This window comes from Vanessa tameamea, chromosome 2 (genome assembly GCF_037043105.1).
Source record: "Vanessa tameamea isolate UH-Manoa-2023 chromosome 2, ilVanTame1 primary haplotype, whole genome shotgun sequence".
Classification (NCBI taxonomy): Eukaryota; Metazoa; Arthropoda; class Insecta; order Lepidoptera; family Nymphalidae; genus Vanessa; species Vanessa tameamea.
This window is the reverse complement of record NC_087310.1, coordinates 8,800,275-8,819,485: the sequence shown is the minus strand read 5'-3', so window position 1 is coordinate 8,819,485 and position 19,211 is coordinate 8,800,275. Positions and strand designations below refer to the sequence as shown.

Genomic DNA, 19,211 nt, shown 5'->3' with positions numbered 1-19,211 from the left:
ACAAACATTGTATAGGCGCCTGTTTAATACAGTTTTAAGGCTTCCTTGCTGAATCAAATGTTGATATAGTTCAGGTATTTTTAACTAAACAGAGACGTTTATACATTATTATTAACTCAAAGGTCGAATATAATTGACTATGTTCGTTATTTATACAGTAAATATAACTTTATTAATTTGTCCTTGCACGTACGATTAAACCTTATTTGCGTGGTTTTAGTCACGGATGTATAATTTGCTATAGTATTCTTTAATTAAATAAATATTAATCTTATACTACGAAATAGTACTTTATTGTTGCAACGATCACTATAATCAGTTTCATATATTACAAACAGTCAGACATGTGGGCAGATATTTATCAGATTTTTTTGTTGTTTATTAATAATATTGGTCACATTTAATTATAATAAAAGCATGATTATGAGAATCTTTTATTGAAATACAAATAAAATGGAGGTCCCTGTATAAATCTGTTTCAAGTATGAGATATCACGCTTATTTGAAAACGCCAAAGGAAATATTTTATTAATAAGTTAAGACAGAAGAAGATAGTACTGTTAGTATTATCAGAGTATTTTGACATATTTCCAATATATACGATCCAATAGTACAATTACTTGTTATTTCTTATAATTTTTAATAAAAAATATTATCTCTTTTAATATTACTATCAAATCCATATTCATATTCATAAAAGTCGAAGTTTTAATTATATCTTTCGTAATAATGAAATAGACTATTATTTTAATATTATTAATTTTGTTATTCAATTTAAAAAAATCGATAGTTTTGTTTGCAGATTAGTAGTTAAATTCATTCAATAGTTTCATTGCAATTTGAAAATCCTCTACATGGCGGCCAAGTGCCACTAAAATAAATGTTCTGTCAGAGAGAAAAACGAGGGGGACGTTACTCCACACGCCCGCGTCCCACACTCGTTCACCTCACTATTTCATTTCAACAGAATCAACTGTGAATTAAGGGCGTAGGCCATACAAACGGTACTTATCATTTATATTGCTTTGGCAATGCACGATTTAAGCTTTCTCCTATTTATGTACACCGCCATAATATTTCTGTCACGCTTGTAATCGCTCAGATAATAAACTTAGAGTCATACGATTAAAGTACCTAAAGCGATATATACAACTGTTTAATATTTACTGCGGAAATATATATTAAGATATTACTTACAGTTATTGGTCAATAAGAACCCTGTCGAAACGCCCAACAATATTAAAAAAAATAACAGTAGTAGTATTATAAGTGCTGGTCTGCAATAGTGAATCCAACAATAGTCTTCAGAGTTTGCTGCTTGGCCATTTGAAGACCACGAGCAGCACTTGCTGCACGTTGAATCTGACGGATTCATAGGCCGCACGACAGCACTGTTCCCCTGCTGGTTGACTATTACACCCTGCACCGGAGTCTCGTTTCTCTGACTGTATGTAGCATTCTTTTCAGATATGCGCGCAAAACCTGAGCTATCTTCTTCTTGTGACGTTCCATACACGCCATACGATGCCACCATGTCGACTCCCGAAAGTGACCTCGTGGTGTCATTGCCGCTGTCTTGCACGCCATTATTATCTGATGTAGGCCAACACTCACACGAACATCGGTCTTCTTTTCGTCTTTGCCTAATCTGCGCCGCATCCGATCTCGTGATTTGAACTTCGACTTTCTTCTCTTCCTCTTTTTTAATTTTATTGTCTTGTGATACAGTGTCATTATTCGAGCTATAGCTTTGCAAGTTTTTATGGTTTTCTATATACCAATGCCTCTCCTCCGCTCTAAGTGTCGTATCGTTATTTCCTTCGTACACGTCTGCGTAATTTGAGAGAGGGTGAGAGGAGGGACTGTAAACTGGTACAGGTGCAAGCTGTCCGTACCCTCGTTCATATTGCGGGGGCCTTGAATTCGTTGCGTAGTAGGTAGTAGATACAGGCACGGTATACTCGTAGCCTGACCTGTTCATCTTCAGTCCTTATTCGCCACATTTGAATTTACTTTTTGCCAAAACGACATCACTCTCACTGGGTATTTAAGTTATCTAAAACATTGATAAATATTACAATGCTTTTTTCGTCAAAAAACTTCATATCGGATCTATAATAAAATATGAAGAAAAAGGTATCCATGTAACGTTATGAAATAGGGACGGTGGAGTGGGGAATATAAGTTGGAACACAAACTTTGTTGATTTTGTTATGTGTTACATTCGGAGACAGAAAGTTATAGAGTTGAATACACATCTGTTTATCTCAATTACTCCTCTTGTTCAGCGGTGGTGTTTATCTTTTGTGTTAGGACAAACGCCGCTTTCCTCACCCGCTACAGAATAAGGTAGAACAGGGAAGTAACAAAGTGAGTGAGCAAACATTCCTTACAAGAATACTGACTATGTATAAACAAAAGTAATTTTTGTAAATATTTAACTTGCTCTAGTTCACTCTATTATTACTTTTATTCATCTGAAATCGTTTTAAAACTTGATTTTAATTCGCGGTTAGTAAAAATTAGCGGGACCGCTGAGTCAATTATTTAATGGAGTGTTAATCCCTGCGGTCAATAGTACGTTCAGTCATAATTAATTAAATTAAAAGCAAACTAGTCAACAAAGTCGTAACACGAAACTGGATTGCGTTTTAGAGACTAATATTATAACAAGCACGTGAATTTAAATAACACATTACTATATTTAGCGAGTTTCATTTCGTTCTCTGCTCTTTTAATTTAAATTATTAACCATAATGTATAATAAATATAATTAAGTATACAGTGAATTATAAAAGATAAGTATTTTGAAATAGACTTAATTAAAAAAATATATTTTTACGTTGTATATAAATATTCATTTTATGCTCTAATAAATCGACCTTATTTAAGTAAATGAAAAAATAATATATTTGTAAATAATGTAAACGAAAATTTCGTTTTGTGCTATTTCATTATGGTATCATAATATTATTATCATAATAAAATGTTTATGAAACGAAAACGCCTTTGATCTATCCTTTATATATATTTGAATTATGTAGCATTATTTTTAAGAGTCAAGTAAATTATAAATAAGATGAAAAAAATGTTTTCGAATAATAAATAAAAATAAATAACATTCCAATGTATTTTCCGTGAATTTTAATTCACTATCATTGTATACGAACAAGATTACTACTAATTAGATTAGTAAACATATTCATTTATCAAAGATACGTTGGCTTTGATTGTAATAATATTTATGTTCTAATCCTTGTCCCAATTATCTTAATTAAAACCTCCTTAGCGAAACTTGACATGGATTAAAAGTATTTGCCTCGTAAGTAAATTGCTACAGGAAATCCTTTTAAATTAAATTTACCTCGTCCTATTCGTTGAATTATGTTACATTTTATTTCAGATTTTATATAATGGACATTAGACATCGACAATTTTTTTCACATATCCATACGGTTACGTAACTTACTAGTTATTACTTCGAACTAAGAGAGAGTATTTACTTTATTTAAAAACTTGTTTTTATCTTGCGAGTAACCAAAATATTTTTTTTAATATATATAGCGCTCTCACTCTGTTTGAAGACAGCTTGCCTTCTCTATCTTCACGAACCTACTCCCCAAGGAATTGTTTCAATAGTCGATACAGTAAACCTCTTGGAGCGATAACATTTCATGCTATGCTGTAGTTTAGACCCATAGATAAATCTCTCGCTACGATTAGTCTTAAAAAAATTGTAACGATCCATCGCTAAATGTATTAGTAAGGCCAATTAACATGTATGCCTCCTGGCAAATTCAGCTAAGATATAAAAATGATTAGTTTAACAGATTAGTATGGACTCGTAAATATTTAAGTAAATAAATATTGGTTGTGTTATAGTATGACAGTGACGACTGACTAAGTGCAGTTGGTCAGTCCAGCTTCGTACATTTTTACTCTGCATTTTAAAAAAAGAATTATTCTGTGTATATTTAAATCTCCAGTTAAATTTGATAAGGTTTTATGTTGACTAACAAAAATACGAACTTAAATAATTTTAACGTTTTCCCATTTTTAAAGATAAAAGTAATTACTGTTATGTATCCATAAAAGACGGTTAAAATATGCTGTAGATTTAATATTTATATTTTTTTTTATAATTTCAATGAATTTATCATGGTTATACCACCATTTGTCTAAAAAGCAACCTAAAAGGATTAGTTATTTCATTGAATACGATGGCAAAATAAATAGACTATATCAAATTACACAGCTAATATCAAATCAAATCAAAAATATACTTCATTCGAGTACGCTTTCACAAGCAAGCACTTTGAATCGCAATTTTACAAATTAATTTAATTTAATGAATTGTTTTAAACGCAAAGATACCACCGGTTCGGCATGTAGATTCTACCGAAAGCAATCAGCAAGAAAATAAATACTATTTCAATTGATTCAATGGTTAATACGAGTATATTAAAAAAAATAACAAACGTTACGTATACAAATTACGACCTTAATAATAAAATGTAGAAAATATATACACATATATTTTCTCTTCTTCTGTCACTAGTAATTTAACATTTGAAAGAAAAAGACAAAACATTATGTTACATAACTGCTATACAGCGTTAATTAACCCTGGCGTTATAATGTTAATATGATTGATGCAATGATTGTAACGGCAATAGCCGGCGTATGACGTCATAAAATAAATTACTTATTAAACCAAATATTTACAAATGCTCTTTGACGAACATTTAAATTATACAAACTACAGATAGAGAGGCGTAATTCAATATTTACTTTAATTCTATAAGCTGATTAGCTTCATGTCCTACTGAGGAGGACGCGGTAAAAGTTGGACGAATTGAGTGCCGTACTACCACACGTGTATTAACTTACTGTTCATTATTTTAATGAAAAAAAAATGTATTAAAGGTATAACAATGATTTATTTCAATATATATAAATATTAATCTTTTTATTTTTATAAGATAACTTCGACTCAAAACTTACAATTTACAATTTATAAAACAACGATTCTGGTTTGTAAGAATCGAATTTAATTAGTTATATTTTGATTTTACAAGTGCAAATTCACCACCGGTATGGAATGTAGTTTCAAATGGTAATAAAAAGAAAGAAACTCAGTAGTTACTGTTTTAATTGATTAATTTACAGGTATTACTCATACGTGTAAATCAACGAATACTAAAACCTCTTTTTAATAATCTCTGTATTCTTACAACGTGGAGAATTTATATTCAGTGATGTATATGCAACATATGCTTTAAAATAATGAATTGTTTTTTTTTGTTGCTGGAAGACGACGGTACGTCACCACTGCCTTTAAACATGTGCGTCGTGAGAAATTTCAACCATCGTCAATACGCCACCAACCTTGAGAATTAAGATGTCCCTTATGCCTGCAGTTACACCGGCTCACCCATTACCCTTACTAGACTTGCCCAAGGCCCTACCCCACCAAGTAAATTATAAAACTATGTGTCGAATATGATAATACAATAAAACAGCAGACGGAACGGAACGAAATGTTACTCACGGTTCATATTATTCTTGTGAATTGAGTAAAAATATCAGACAAGTGATCTTATTGTTTCTAACGAAAATGTTATCAAGTTTTTTTTTTTATTTCAGTTCTTTAATATATGACAATGTTACGTAAGCGATGACTAAGCCTTTTCTCTCTATCTTACTTCAGTTTATATCTAGAGCAGGTCACGCAAAGCCATGCAAACCACCTCTAAGACTAAACTGTTGAACATGTAAAGAGGCACATTGAAGCCACCGCCTATTTACCGCAAGAGCTATTTTCTAGTGCCTTGTTTACACGTTTCACACTTTCTGCACAATTGAACTATTTTATCCAAAACGTATTTCGTATAAGTTACCTCTGAATACTTTTGTATGTGCTTATATGTAAGTTATTACTATGACAATATTCTTTTAAAAAACTAGTTTTTAATTTATCTTTTACGTATCATTAAACAATTAAATTATCGAACGACGTAAAATAAAGGCGGCGTTTTATTTCATATTGATAAGTGGACTGGCGAATGGGCCACCTTAGGCTGGTCATAGACGTAGCTATTATAAGTAATGTTAACCAGTTTCTACAAAACACCAACCTAGTTAACTGATATACCGTAATAAGTGATACCCTTTGTATTATAATTATCATTTAATTTAATTTGTTTATTATATTTCATCTCATTCTCGGCGATAATGGAAATTTGCTTGTGTCTTACAAAGTCACATGTGTTATGTGTATCCGCATTTCACCTACAAAGGAAGCCTTATTCCAGGAGTGAGATATATACAGGCCCCAAATTCTATCAACAAACTCACAGTTTATCGCAATAGAATCGAAAAATAAACGTTGAAAAAACCGTTCATTTACGAGCTACGAGAGATATAGAGTTGGTTCTCATTACTATTAAACTGAGGTTAATATTTGTAAGGAATAGACAAAGTTAGTAACAAAATCGTCAATACTAAAATGTAGTTTCAACACCAAAAATGTTACGTTACTTTATGTTATGTTGAAGTTTATATAAAAAACTATCTGAAGTTTCCGTAGTACAACGATGTATATGAAATAACGTCAGTCCGTGTGACATGTGAATATTTTTATATGCAAAAAGGTTAGTATTTTCACGTTAGTATTTTTTAGAGATGTATTTATAGTTTATCTTTTTTTCACACTAAATATGCACAACATTTACACGAAATTTGACATATATAGATGTAATAATTATATATATGTATATACATACATATGTATATAATTTTTAAGTTCTTTCATTCTGTCCTGATTTGCTTTTAAACTAGCGGTCCTTATAGTTTTATTTTTAACGTATTCAAAAACAAGAGCATCATTAACATTTAGTAGGTCTATTTGAAGATCCAATAGATATTTGTTTGTTGTGAAAAATTGGCAATAAAGGTTAATTGAGTGCGCATTTTGTTTATGGCAAACGAAAATGACGAAGAACGTTAGAACAGACTTTAATTTAACAAATTTTAATAAAGTACACAGCTAGTGTCTTTAGTAATAGCACAAGAGAGAAAAACTAACGTAAAAGTCTACGAGTTTCAATAGATTGTCTGATCAATAAATACTCGCTAAAATAGTCATAACGCATTATTTTTGCTTGATTAAATTCATACCAATAAAAACAAAAAAATCTGCTGTTTTTTACTAAAACAGATTTTAAAATAATTCCCAACAATTTTTATTAAATTTCCGCCACTCACTAAAACAACTTCAGTCCCCAAATAGATTCATTTTGTATTCTCTCTATAAAGGGACATAAAACAGGTCCTCAAAATGCCCCATTTTTACTTCAGTCAGCAAAATTAAGACGAATAAGATTGGTAGGCGGTGTCGTTAAGTCAACAAAGTAGAGGAATAACGCACCGTTCAGCAGTTTCGACGAAACGGTTCGGGTCACAGACGTGTGTTAGAACAATCGGTAGCCGGCACCTGAACGTCAAATGTATGCAAATAACCAAAACATTTAAATAAGCACGTTGTAACCTATTGTGTGAAACGCGTATGTAGCTATAATTCAATACTAAGCTCCGCATTATTCTCTTGTTTACAGTACTCAGGATCGTTTTGTATTTGTCCACTACGATAATAACTTAATTTTACACGTTTCATAATTACTCCGTTACTTATACGAGTTTCCTATTGATCTATTACACTTATTAATATTCCATTCGCTTGGAAGTGTGTTACGCTTGAGTGACGTGGCGGGGTGGTATTTTGGTATAGAAGACAATTATATCGGAAGTAATTTATTTATTTATTTCTAATTAAAAGAAAAGATATGTCGTAGCGTTCAGGTGACAGGAATGGTGTCATATATATTTATATATAATGCGCTGAACTTAACTGCCAATTCTATCATCTACTATATGTATGTATGTATGTAAACGAAATACCAATCATTTTAATCACGAAATCTCAGAAACTATAACATCTACAAACTTGACATTTGGCAAGTAGGTTCCTTATTTGACAAGCTTAGAATGGATTTTACGAAACTCCACCCCTAAGGGGGTAAAACGGGGATTGGAAGTTTGTGTTTTATAAATTTCACGCGGGTAAAACCGTAGGTTCAGCTAGTAAATATATATATCATTAACGTAAAAACCCAATGATTTATGAAATATATTATTATTGTTTCCTTATCAAATACTAATCTTCTAATTCAAATTCCATAATTGGATTACAAGTCTGTTTTGAATACGATAAAGTATATTAATTTATTTTTAAATTTATATTTATAGTACTTCAATGTATACCCAATGAATATTTTATGTAGTTTCAATATAGACACACAGCAATAAAAATATAAAATATACATATAAAAATGCCGCATGTATCTGGCTTTAAGCCAACGAATCGGTATGTTTTACTCTCGTATAATCTTACATGTCTCTTAAAATATTGCGACCGTATTGGAGAATGATGAAAATCGTTTCTCAAAATGTATTCCATTTAAAATACATTTTTTTTTTATAATAATTAAAACAAAAGAAAACTAAAACACGTAACCCTGCTTGTTACAGAACAAAACGATAAGAATATGTCTATTTACAGTAATTAAGGGCCTACGACTTGTAATTATACTTAATTTAGCTTGAAACTCGGGGCATAGTTAGTAATTCTAATATTGTTTCCACAAAATATTATATCGAAATATTAATTAATTTGTTTCCATGATAAAAAATACAAAAGGTCAAAGTTTGTCTGTAGTAACTTAACAAAACAGATTAACCTGAGATAACTTGATTTTCTGGCCTGAGGACTCTAATGTTAGAACAGATTATTCATTTACTTCAAATGGGTATAAGAAATTTGTACTATTTTTATATAGGGTGGTGATAACATGATATTATGGTATATTATTAAACAATCCATATATAAACGATTTCCGTGCCGAGATCTCGCATGTTACCCACTCGCAGACCACTATTTACCGTATACCTTTATTTTGTTATATATCTTGTATCAAAAGTTATTTATAATATTTCTATAAAGGCTAGTCGTCTTTTTGTAATCGTATTCAGTTTTAAGCAATAAATTCTGCTTTAAAAATATATATTTTCTCAATTTTTTACATTTTTTTTTTTACATTAACAGCCTGTAAATTTCCCACTGCTGGGCTAAGGCCTCCTCTCCCTTCGAGGAGAAGGTTTTTTCAATAAATTCAGTTTATTTAATAAAAAAAGAAATATACTTAAAAGAGTATTAAAAATCAAGTACATTTAAATGTACATATTTAAATAAAAATTTAAATATGAAATGTTGCAAATTAAAATGTGATTATGTATGAAATTTCTTGTACATGGAATATTAAAAAATGAAACATAAAACGAATATTTTCCGGATCAAAAGTAGCGTAAAACGTCCGCTATCAGACTTTGAAAGTACATCAGAATCAATTTAGCCTTGTTCAGCTCAGGCCACCAATCATTATAGAGTCAGTTGATATATTTCAGTTTGGTGTTCGATAGCGCGATTATCATATGCTCTAAGATAATTTAGCAAGAAACAAGAAATAGTAAAAATTACGAATAGTACAGTAATATTTGAATTTTATTTATTTTTGAAGGAATACACATAACATGAAGCTAAAATAATTAAAGTAGAAAAAATATCGTTTAAAACTTATTTACGTAACTTCCCACAGAAAATACGAAGAGGCGAATGCCGCGGGGCAAAAAGTAAAGAGAAAAACCTAACCCTACGCTGGTGTGAGAATTTCATTACAGCATACAATGGTTCTTAATTATTTAAAAATCAACCTAGTTATTTACTACTGTAGAATATGTACAGAAACTTAGTCAATCTAAAACTAGAAGTAACTTTTTATTTTTTAGTCGTTTCGTTAAATGCGCCCTATTGTTAAACGTGTAGAATTTGCTGTATTTTTTTTAATTTTATTTGCCATAAATAAAATTAGCTAGCTGTATGAAAATTAAAATTTGTTGTTTTTTTTATGTCTCTTTTTAACATTGAAGCTCGCGACGGTTTCGAGATGATTTTAACAAAGTAGAAATAATTACAATTGTGATACAATATGTTTGCAAGTAATTCTATAAACACAAAAAGTTAAGTTAAACTAAACCAATTGTATACAATCAGTTTCTAACAAAACATCAATAAAGTGCAATAATAATAATTATTATTATATTCAAGTAACAGAGATTACAATAATTATGGGTTCTTCGTATCTGGATTAATTCCGTACTCATACAACTTTGCTATCAATAAATTTAAATTACGAGTATATTAATTTATAAGTACTAGAATATATAGATAATAAAAAAGGGTGAACTTTCTATTCGTTGAATTCCAAACATGATGCAATTTATTATGTTTAGCTAAATATGTCTCTAATTTGATAAAAAAGAGTAACCACCGAGAGTTTAATTGCCGGCGTTTTTCGGTAGAATCTAATTTCCTAGCCGGTGGTAGACGTTTGTTCACGACTGGAAAGTGCTTATGAATGTTAAATGAGTTTAATCGAAAAAAAAAAAAATTGATTGGAAAAATTAAATAAATTCTGGCATATACAATACAATAATGTACTTATAATTAATATGTTAAGATTTTTTTTTCTATTTGTTTCTTACGATACAATTATTCGATTTAAAAAATGTCAACTAGATTAAAGGTAAATAGGAAGTCACTACTGGAATTTATGAACGATGAACTTATTATAAGGGACGGCTTCGCGTTGACGAAAACAACATCATAATATTTAACACAATATAAGTAGATATTAAGTAACACAAACTAGGTCATACTAATCATCGAAAGTGAGTGACGGACCGCATCGGGTAATCAACCAATGCACCCATATAAACGAAACTAGCGACTTCACATACAACGACTGACAACACTTCCACGCGGAACACTGAACACATAAACCCCTCATACTGTACTCTTTTGGTTAAGAGCTCCCATAGTGATAACGACTTGAGAAACTTCGGTTAAAAATTAAGTTGCTAATGGCATGTGATTCGCGGTCCCGATATCGCCGGAAGGCTGCGTAGCGTCGACGTAACGTCGCCGTAGCGCGGCGCGGACTGGCAGCGAGCACTACGACGCCCCCGCCCGCCCTGCCCTCCTCCTCTGTCACCGCCACTTGCCCAAATCCAGACGAGTTTTCATTAATGTTGTTATCGGTGTAAAGTTCGGCCAAGATAAACTAAGAACCTACAGCTTTAATTAAATGTCCGTGAAATAACCAAAGACAAACAGACAAAGATTCGATAACATTAAACGAGCAATATTATCTGTAGTCGAGATTTTAGACAATATTGATTGAAAATTGACTTGTAGCTTCAATGTTTGCGAAATTACAAGCTTTATAATATAACTTTTTTTTTAAACAATACACGTAGACTTCGGTCACACTATCGTTCAAATATATTGTTAAGGTTCAACTTAATATTTATCATGTCTCTCTTTGACTTTTTATTTTGTTAGAGCATTATTTTAGACCTTATGGTTATTTGAACGTCTTACTCGTGTAAAATATACATACAGATCTGTACTTCTACTAATGACGTAATCTTGACGGATATTATTCACGGCGGCTGATTTTAAGGAGACAAGCCAACTACGCAAGACATATCGGGTTCTGAACCCAGGACATCAAAATAGACAGGCTTTATATCTAGCCACTAAATCAACGCGACATACATATACTAGCAAATATACATATGATATTACTGAACAATATATTTATTATCTAGACCAATATTTATTGAACCTATTATACCCAAGACGCTAAAATGATAGGGGTTTAGGCATTGTCTAAGTATTTGTAACGTTTCAATAGAATCCGAACTTCGAGTATGTATATATGTATGTATGTATGTACATATGAATCGTGATTAAATTGTATTAAATCAAGCGAATGGGTGCAATCGTTTAATATTTATGAAGTCATTTTATTATTTAAAGTATATAAATAAACAAAACAAATATAAATGAAGTATCCACAAAAAAGCTGAGATAGCCCAGTGGCTAGAACACGAACATCTTAACCAATGATGGCGGGTTCAAACCCAAGCAATCACCATTCTTTCATGTGCTTAATTTGTGTTATATATTATCAAATTCTGCCACATATGAATCAATTCGCATTAGAGCGGCGTTGTGGAATAAGCTCATATTTTTGTCATTTGACAATAAACAGTTTTCATAAACTTTTGCATTAACGTGCGCGGTACGCTACCGTGCAATATTAAAAGTTACCTATGAAATAGTTAATACAATTATAATTCTTTTACATTAATACTTAAATCCTATCTTAAGTATTAAGATAGGATTTAATTATTCTATCGTAAGTTTGACTTTTAATATCACGAATGTGGGTCGTTATCGATTGAAGAGCAGAAATAGTAAGAATTATTGATATCTCGTGGGTAGCGACTCATACAAAAAGTTTATAAAAGGAAATAGAGCGAGCAAACTGGCGGGTAACAAACTTTTCTGCCGGGACGCGACGCGAACGCGGACGTTACTTATCTGCCGCTGCCGTGCTGACAGCTGCAGATGAAAAATTGAAATTGTGTGAGATAAAACTACCTAACTGCCGCTGCACTGCTGCGCGAACAATGTGATGACAACAAGTACGTAATCATTTTGCGTTGGATGTTACCCAAGTGAATTATTTTGATTTTGATAAATGCACTTTAAACTGTTCACGAACACTCTACAATACATTCAATAGGATGCAATAGGAAATAATTTCGTAATAAAAATGTTATTTCGTTTGCACGCAGTCGGTATGTTTAAGTTTGACGATCACTGAAACGCGAACAGTATGTAAATGTGCACTCGTGTTCGTCCGGATCCTATATCAATTCGGCACGGTCGATGGAAGCTGAATAGTGACAACAGCACTCGGTACTAACATGCAATAATAACGAATTGTTCGAAAGTGTCAATCCTCGACCCTTTTCTATTCACGGAGCGGGCTCGTCGAGAAAACTGTGTGAAAATATCACAAAAATCATACGCATAAATTCTCTTATCTTAAATGAACATTTCTCTTCCGCGTGGACGTCTGGTAGCTGAACGGATAACGTCGACCCTCCCTCACAGGATCACCACCATCGAGTCATTTGCTTTTGTTCTCGTGCAATTAATAACCGGCAGAAGGGGGCGTTTTCGAACCACAGTCTCCATTGGCCTATCTAGTTAAGCTTTCTAGCTAAAATAATATTCAGAAATATTGATTTTCATTATCCATAGTATTGTATGTTTTGTTTAAATTACCTATTCATATAACAGTGAACCTATGAACATACCCGTAGCGAATTTCAGCGAAATATAATTTAACATAACAGCGCTTTGGTAAAAAATGACAAGGGACATCATAATATATCATCGTTGAACATTCCGTGAAGAGTTTGAATAGCTAATTGTTAAATGGCGTGCTCACTACGCTTAAGCCGTTGATTGCTACGCCAGTAATGGGTTTAATAATGTAACATCGGCAATGCATTTGTTATATTTGATAAGGAATTCAAATTTGAATCGTGAATTTACGATATCAAACACAAGCTTGATTCAGTGACTTCGTTTTTGTGCCCCATATATAGAGTTCTTAAGATTTCAAATGACAACACTTTTATTTTCCTAGAAAAGATGTAATCATCAGGAAAAATGTATTCCATTGTAATGGGAACCTAAAAACAGGCAATATATTTCTAAATTCTGGAGTAGCGGTTTAATATATCACGCGAAAAACTTTTATAGAACGGCGAATAAAGTTTCATAACACAGCGTTACACAAATTTTTCAGCGTGGATTTCTTTCCATTTTCCGTGTCACATTAGGTCGGCGCCGCCTAAACACAGGCCAAGTTCTACATTGTTGTTTACGGTAAATTCGGAACTTAGCAGGAACAATTCAACCCATAAATTTCGTGTAATAACAGCTTACAGTTTCTCTAGACACTTGTACGAGCACCGCAATAAGGTGCGTCCGTAAAGTAACCAACTATTACGGTGATACTTGTTTAACTTATCGGAATCAAATCATTGATAACAATCGGTGGTGGGCTTTGGAACCCATCTTGGAAGCTAAATTGTTCGCTATATTCATTGTTATTTAGATTAAGTATATTTTTAATTATATTATACATATTTTGTTAGATGTACATCTGAAGTTATAAGTAAAGAAACAGCCTGTAAACTGCTGGCCACTGTGAGTGTGAAATATGTGACAGAATTTCAGGCACATGCAGTTTTCCTCACGATGTTTACCTTCACCACTGAGCACAAGATGATTTATATACAGAAATTGACGCACATGGAAAATGAAAGATACAGAGAAAATTCAGTGGTGCTTGCCTGGCTTCGAACCCACGATCATCGGTTAAGCTCCTCTGGAACCTGTGGGCCATCTTAGCTAATATGTATACTTTTTTAATCATAAAATATTCCTATTCTTATGAATAGGAAAAATTAACGATTAAGAAATCGTGAATTATCTATGTCTAAAAAAACATAACTGCGTAGCAGTCTTTTTAGCGTTTGTTTGTCAAACAATTTTCTTTTGTTTAATAGCGATTGATGAGCGTTAGTGTTTTGATAACTTATGAATACCAAAAAAAAAGTTCAAAATATAGAAATTCATATTTCTTTCACTCAAATTTGTAATACTGGTCCTGCTCAATTTCAACTGCAATAATAAACACATAATAAAAGCTCGTAAGATCAATAGCAAAAGTCTCCTACTCATCACGGCTGGATCAATATATGTCACCCTTACGATGTTTACCTTCTTTTCTAAGGGCCAGATTTAATTATAAACTTAAGCTCGTGAACAAGAAATTTGTGCCTGACCGGATTTAAACTTCCTTTAAGATTTACGCTTTAGAACTAGTGCGTCATCTCGTTTCTAAAATAGGAATTCTCTTAATCAAAAGTATGTTTCAAAATATTTACTTTCAATTATAGTTTCGTAACTCCATTGTCCAACCTTAAAAGATTCCATTTCATTATTACTCTATTTGAATCGCTCACTTAGACGGCTTTGATATCCAATAAAAAGCTTACGTAGCTAGCTTACATAAAAGCAATTTCAGGTACAGAATAAAATAACGTTTTTTTTTATGTTTTCATTTATTTTTTCTTATGATTTAATAATTTAATAAAACTTCTTAAATTAAACTACAAACGTTAGACTAGTAAAATCGTACCGAAGTACGTTTGATCTTAATACGAATATAAAAATACTTGTTGCTAGCTAGTATTATGTTGCCTGTGGTACACTAATTGATATCTAAATTAAAAGAAGTTTCAAACCATAAGTATTTTTATAACCAAAAATGAATGCGCCATATGCAATATTATTGTCTATACCGGCATGAAGTATCAATTATCCACACGCGCAAACGTCGAAAAAAAAAGTATAGTACACCTCCAAAAAGCGCTATAACTTTTTCAGACTTCTATCAATTCGTGTAATTTATTACACGTGTTGTGTAAAATGGTAATCACAGCGTTTAAAATTTATAGTGAGTATTATGTGTAGCCAGTGACAATTTTAAGTGGAATTATCTCGCAGTACCGCCAACAGCCGGACGACCGCAGCCCGCAGCGTAATTAGCTAAATATGACTTTTAAACTAAGAGCACGTCGACAGAAGCCTCTTCGTATTCCGAGCCTTTTTGGGGCAAATTTTCAGATAAATTCTACATTTTCAGACACTGTTAAGAACACGATGGTTTAGCTGTATTTAGTTTTAATGAATTAAAAAAGGCTATCAATTCCTATGTTCACTTATGTTTAGCATATATGTAATATGATTACAATTTTCCCTAAATATTCATTAGGTCTCTCTCAAATGAACTCTTGTTCAAATGAAGCATATCCTAATTAAATGATTACATTAAATATGAATAATTTATTCAAAATTATTTGTCAAATAGTATTCGACTTTTAGACTACCGAAACGTAGATACTCTTATCTTGAAAATAATATATTTATTCTAAAATACGAAACATCTGGCTTAAAATATTATATTTTATACAACCTATACCTTACCGGCATTACAAGGCTTTTTTGATTGTCCTTAAAAATATAATATACCCATTATGACGGATGAAACGTTAAGGAATATGTACTGTAGCGCGATCTAGTAGAAAATAATATAAAACTTTCTTCATAAAAAACATATAAATATTTTATGACAATCGGTCAAACGGAGTATCAAACATATACACCAATATATATTGAACACCCAGCTTCAAGTAAATAGGAACGTCAAATAATTAACAATATTTAATATAGTTTACAATATTTATTTTTCCAGTTTTTGTTACAATCATCCATTATCTTCCGCTTTTCAACCCAGATTAACAATTCCCATGTCAAATTCCAAAATATTCTTCCTCTACTTTTATTTTAAAAATGTCAAACCAAAAAGTATTCATCACATTTATATAATTCTGTTATTGAATATAACTCAATCTCTAAAAGCTATACAACCTTAAATGATTATTTATAAATATTTTATATAAAATAATTTATAGGCTTACAATATATAGATAACATATTAACGAAAGAAAAAAAATATCTTTAGTTTTCCGAGGTTTTCCGAGGTCGAATGATAAAATTTTAGATAAGACCTAATAATAACAAATAGTGTCTTACTTATGTTATTACGTCGACTTGAGCCAGCTTAGAGAGAAATATTAAGGTAGAGAAAAGGCAAGCAGGCTTAACTAAACTAATGACTCCTAACGTTAACCCGGTAAATACATTCTATTTATTTTTTAATTAAAAAAATATCTCGGATGCTTTGTATGAAAGCTGCTGCTTCATATTGCAACGAGTGATTAAGGGAAGGGTCAATTTTTAACCATTTAGAGCCGAAAACTAAATGATACTGAAAAATTATGTGAATTATATAAAATGTTTAAAATTTTTAAATAATATGAGTAAGTGGAAAATAAACCCTTGTCCATTTAAATAGTCAGTAATATTTGGTTTCGTGGGAACGAAACGTGTATCACAACACTTAGTTAAATAATAAATGTATTTACTTGATTACTATGAACCAGAATATATCACAATATTGTTTCTTTTTTTTAAGTACAATTAGAAAACAGAAAAATATTACTTAATTTTTTATTTAATTATTAAAATAAATTTACAAAGTTTTAAATATCACTAAAGTAAAAATTCATTCAAAATAAATATAAACAAGATACCTATAATAATTTAACCAACGGACGATTTAATTAAAATAGTTTTTTTACCGCCTCTATATATGTAACAAATATAATTCGGAGTGAGCGTTTTAATTTCATGTCACGTACACGCGGAAAGCTGACCGTAATACTAGTTCGAGAAGTCCCACTATAAATCATAACGCCATTTCAATTTACTCTGTAACACGTCAGTAATAGGGCAACGGTATGTACTAAAAGATTCAAATTCGTATTCAAGAAACGATACGAACATTAGTTAGTGCAATTTTCTTCGCGTCCTGTACACGAATACTATCGAGAGCGTTACGGGTGGAATGAATAATACTTAATAATTGCTTTTGGCATTGGTCTTGGAAATCAAGTTTCGCTGGACTTTGATAATAAGCAGTACAGTTACCTCCGCTTTGCGGTCTCGTTACGCTCGTCTTGTAGAATAATTGCACAGGTATTCATTAAATTCAGCAAGTGTATTTCGCTTTATATAATAAGCGTCTACTAGAATTAACACTGTTAATAAACCTATTCTTTAGCGGTAATTTATACTGCTTCATATAATTGTTTCTCTTTTTTTTCGTTGTATTTTATTATGCAAATCATAAGATAAAATTAAAAGACTAGAGCAATGAGATGATTTTCTAGGTAAAACATTTCATATTTAATATAAATCTTATGTTTTATTTTCAATACATTCACCAACAGCTGTTTTTATAAGTTTCGCTTTTTCCACGGGAGAAAGATTTCGTATTAATTTTGCAATATTTTGTAACGGAAAATTGAAAGTATAAATCCTTGTTCACGCGTATTGATTGTCCAAAACCTACCAACGGTTCGGAGAGAAATACCTCGGTCCCGATAAGGAATTACGCAAGAAACTCGACAAAATTTTATTTTTCTTCTTATGGATAATCTAGGCTTACATTGGAATGAATATAAATATATTTTACTTCAAATATTCTGGAGACAATTGCTTCAATTCGTAAGTGTATTACCCTCTAGAATTTTATTAATTTTGTAAGATCGTTTATAGCATACAAACAACATGACTTCATAATTTTTTTATATTATACGTTAAACGATTTCCAGGATCCTTTTGTAAATGTGTACACATTTTCCATCAGCAATAGGGCTCAGAAACCGTCTCGCAAAAGAGTTACTCACTTCGTAGTCGGTTAACAGAGGTTAAAACTATATCATATAGTTGATGGTAGAGCTTTGTCGAAGCCCGTCCGGGTAGGTACCACCCACTCATCAGATATTCTACCGCCAAACATCAATACTTAGTATTGTTGTGTTCCCATAGTGTTGTTATTTATAAACGGTGAGTGAGCCAGTTTAACTATAGGCACAAGGGACATAACATGTCAGCTCCCAATGTCGGTGGCGCATTGGTGTGATGTAAAGAATGATTATTATTTATTACAGCGCCAATATCTCTGGGAGGTGGTGACCACTTACCATCAGGTGGTAACCACCAGTGTAAGTGTTTAGTCATAGTTTCTGGAACCATATCTTATTCGTACATACACTTCGGTATAAAATATAGAGTAAATATTTTTTTAAATCGACAAATAATAGTTTTAATTTGTTTAACTTCTTAATGAATATTAAAATCTCGTGTTGTAAACTGAGAAACTAAAAACCATTTTAAAATTCCAAATTCGCGTACTATATGCGTTTAAGATACACATTCAATAGAAAACGTTTTGAAATTTGCATAACAATCGAACTTATTAACTCTTAACACACGGTCTACAAGAAACATCAACTGATTACATCCTTTAAGATAAGTAAGTTCCTTAACACCTCTTAATGTAATGCTTATCGACAAAAATGTGTCTCTTCACGGTGACATTCTTAATAAAGTTGTTTCGCTACTGCCGAGCAATAATAATGTATTCTCTGTGATATGAAATGTACATTCAGATACTTTTAACGGAACGGCTCCA

General features: G+C 31.6%; 1 protein-coding gene across 1 annotated transcript in view; it reads right to left on the bottom strand.

The window, feature by feature from the left end:
• Positions 1-11,102, bottom strand: part of LOC113398947 (agrin-like) — a 331,801-nt gene extending 320,699 nt beyond the window's left edge. Inside the window, exons 1-2 of the mRNA XM_064220817.1 lie at positions 10,834-11,102; positions 1,198-2,056 (exon numbers count right to left, since the gene is read on the bottom strand). Coding sequence (XP_064076887.1) covers positions 1,198-1,981 — 784 coding nt within the window. The 5' untranslated portion in view covers positions 1,982-2,056; positions 10,834-11,102. The remainder of the gene's footprint in view (positions 1-1,197; positions 2,057-10,833) is intronic.
• Between the last annotated feature and the right edge of the window lie 8,109 nt (positions 11,103-19,211).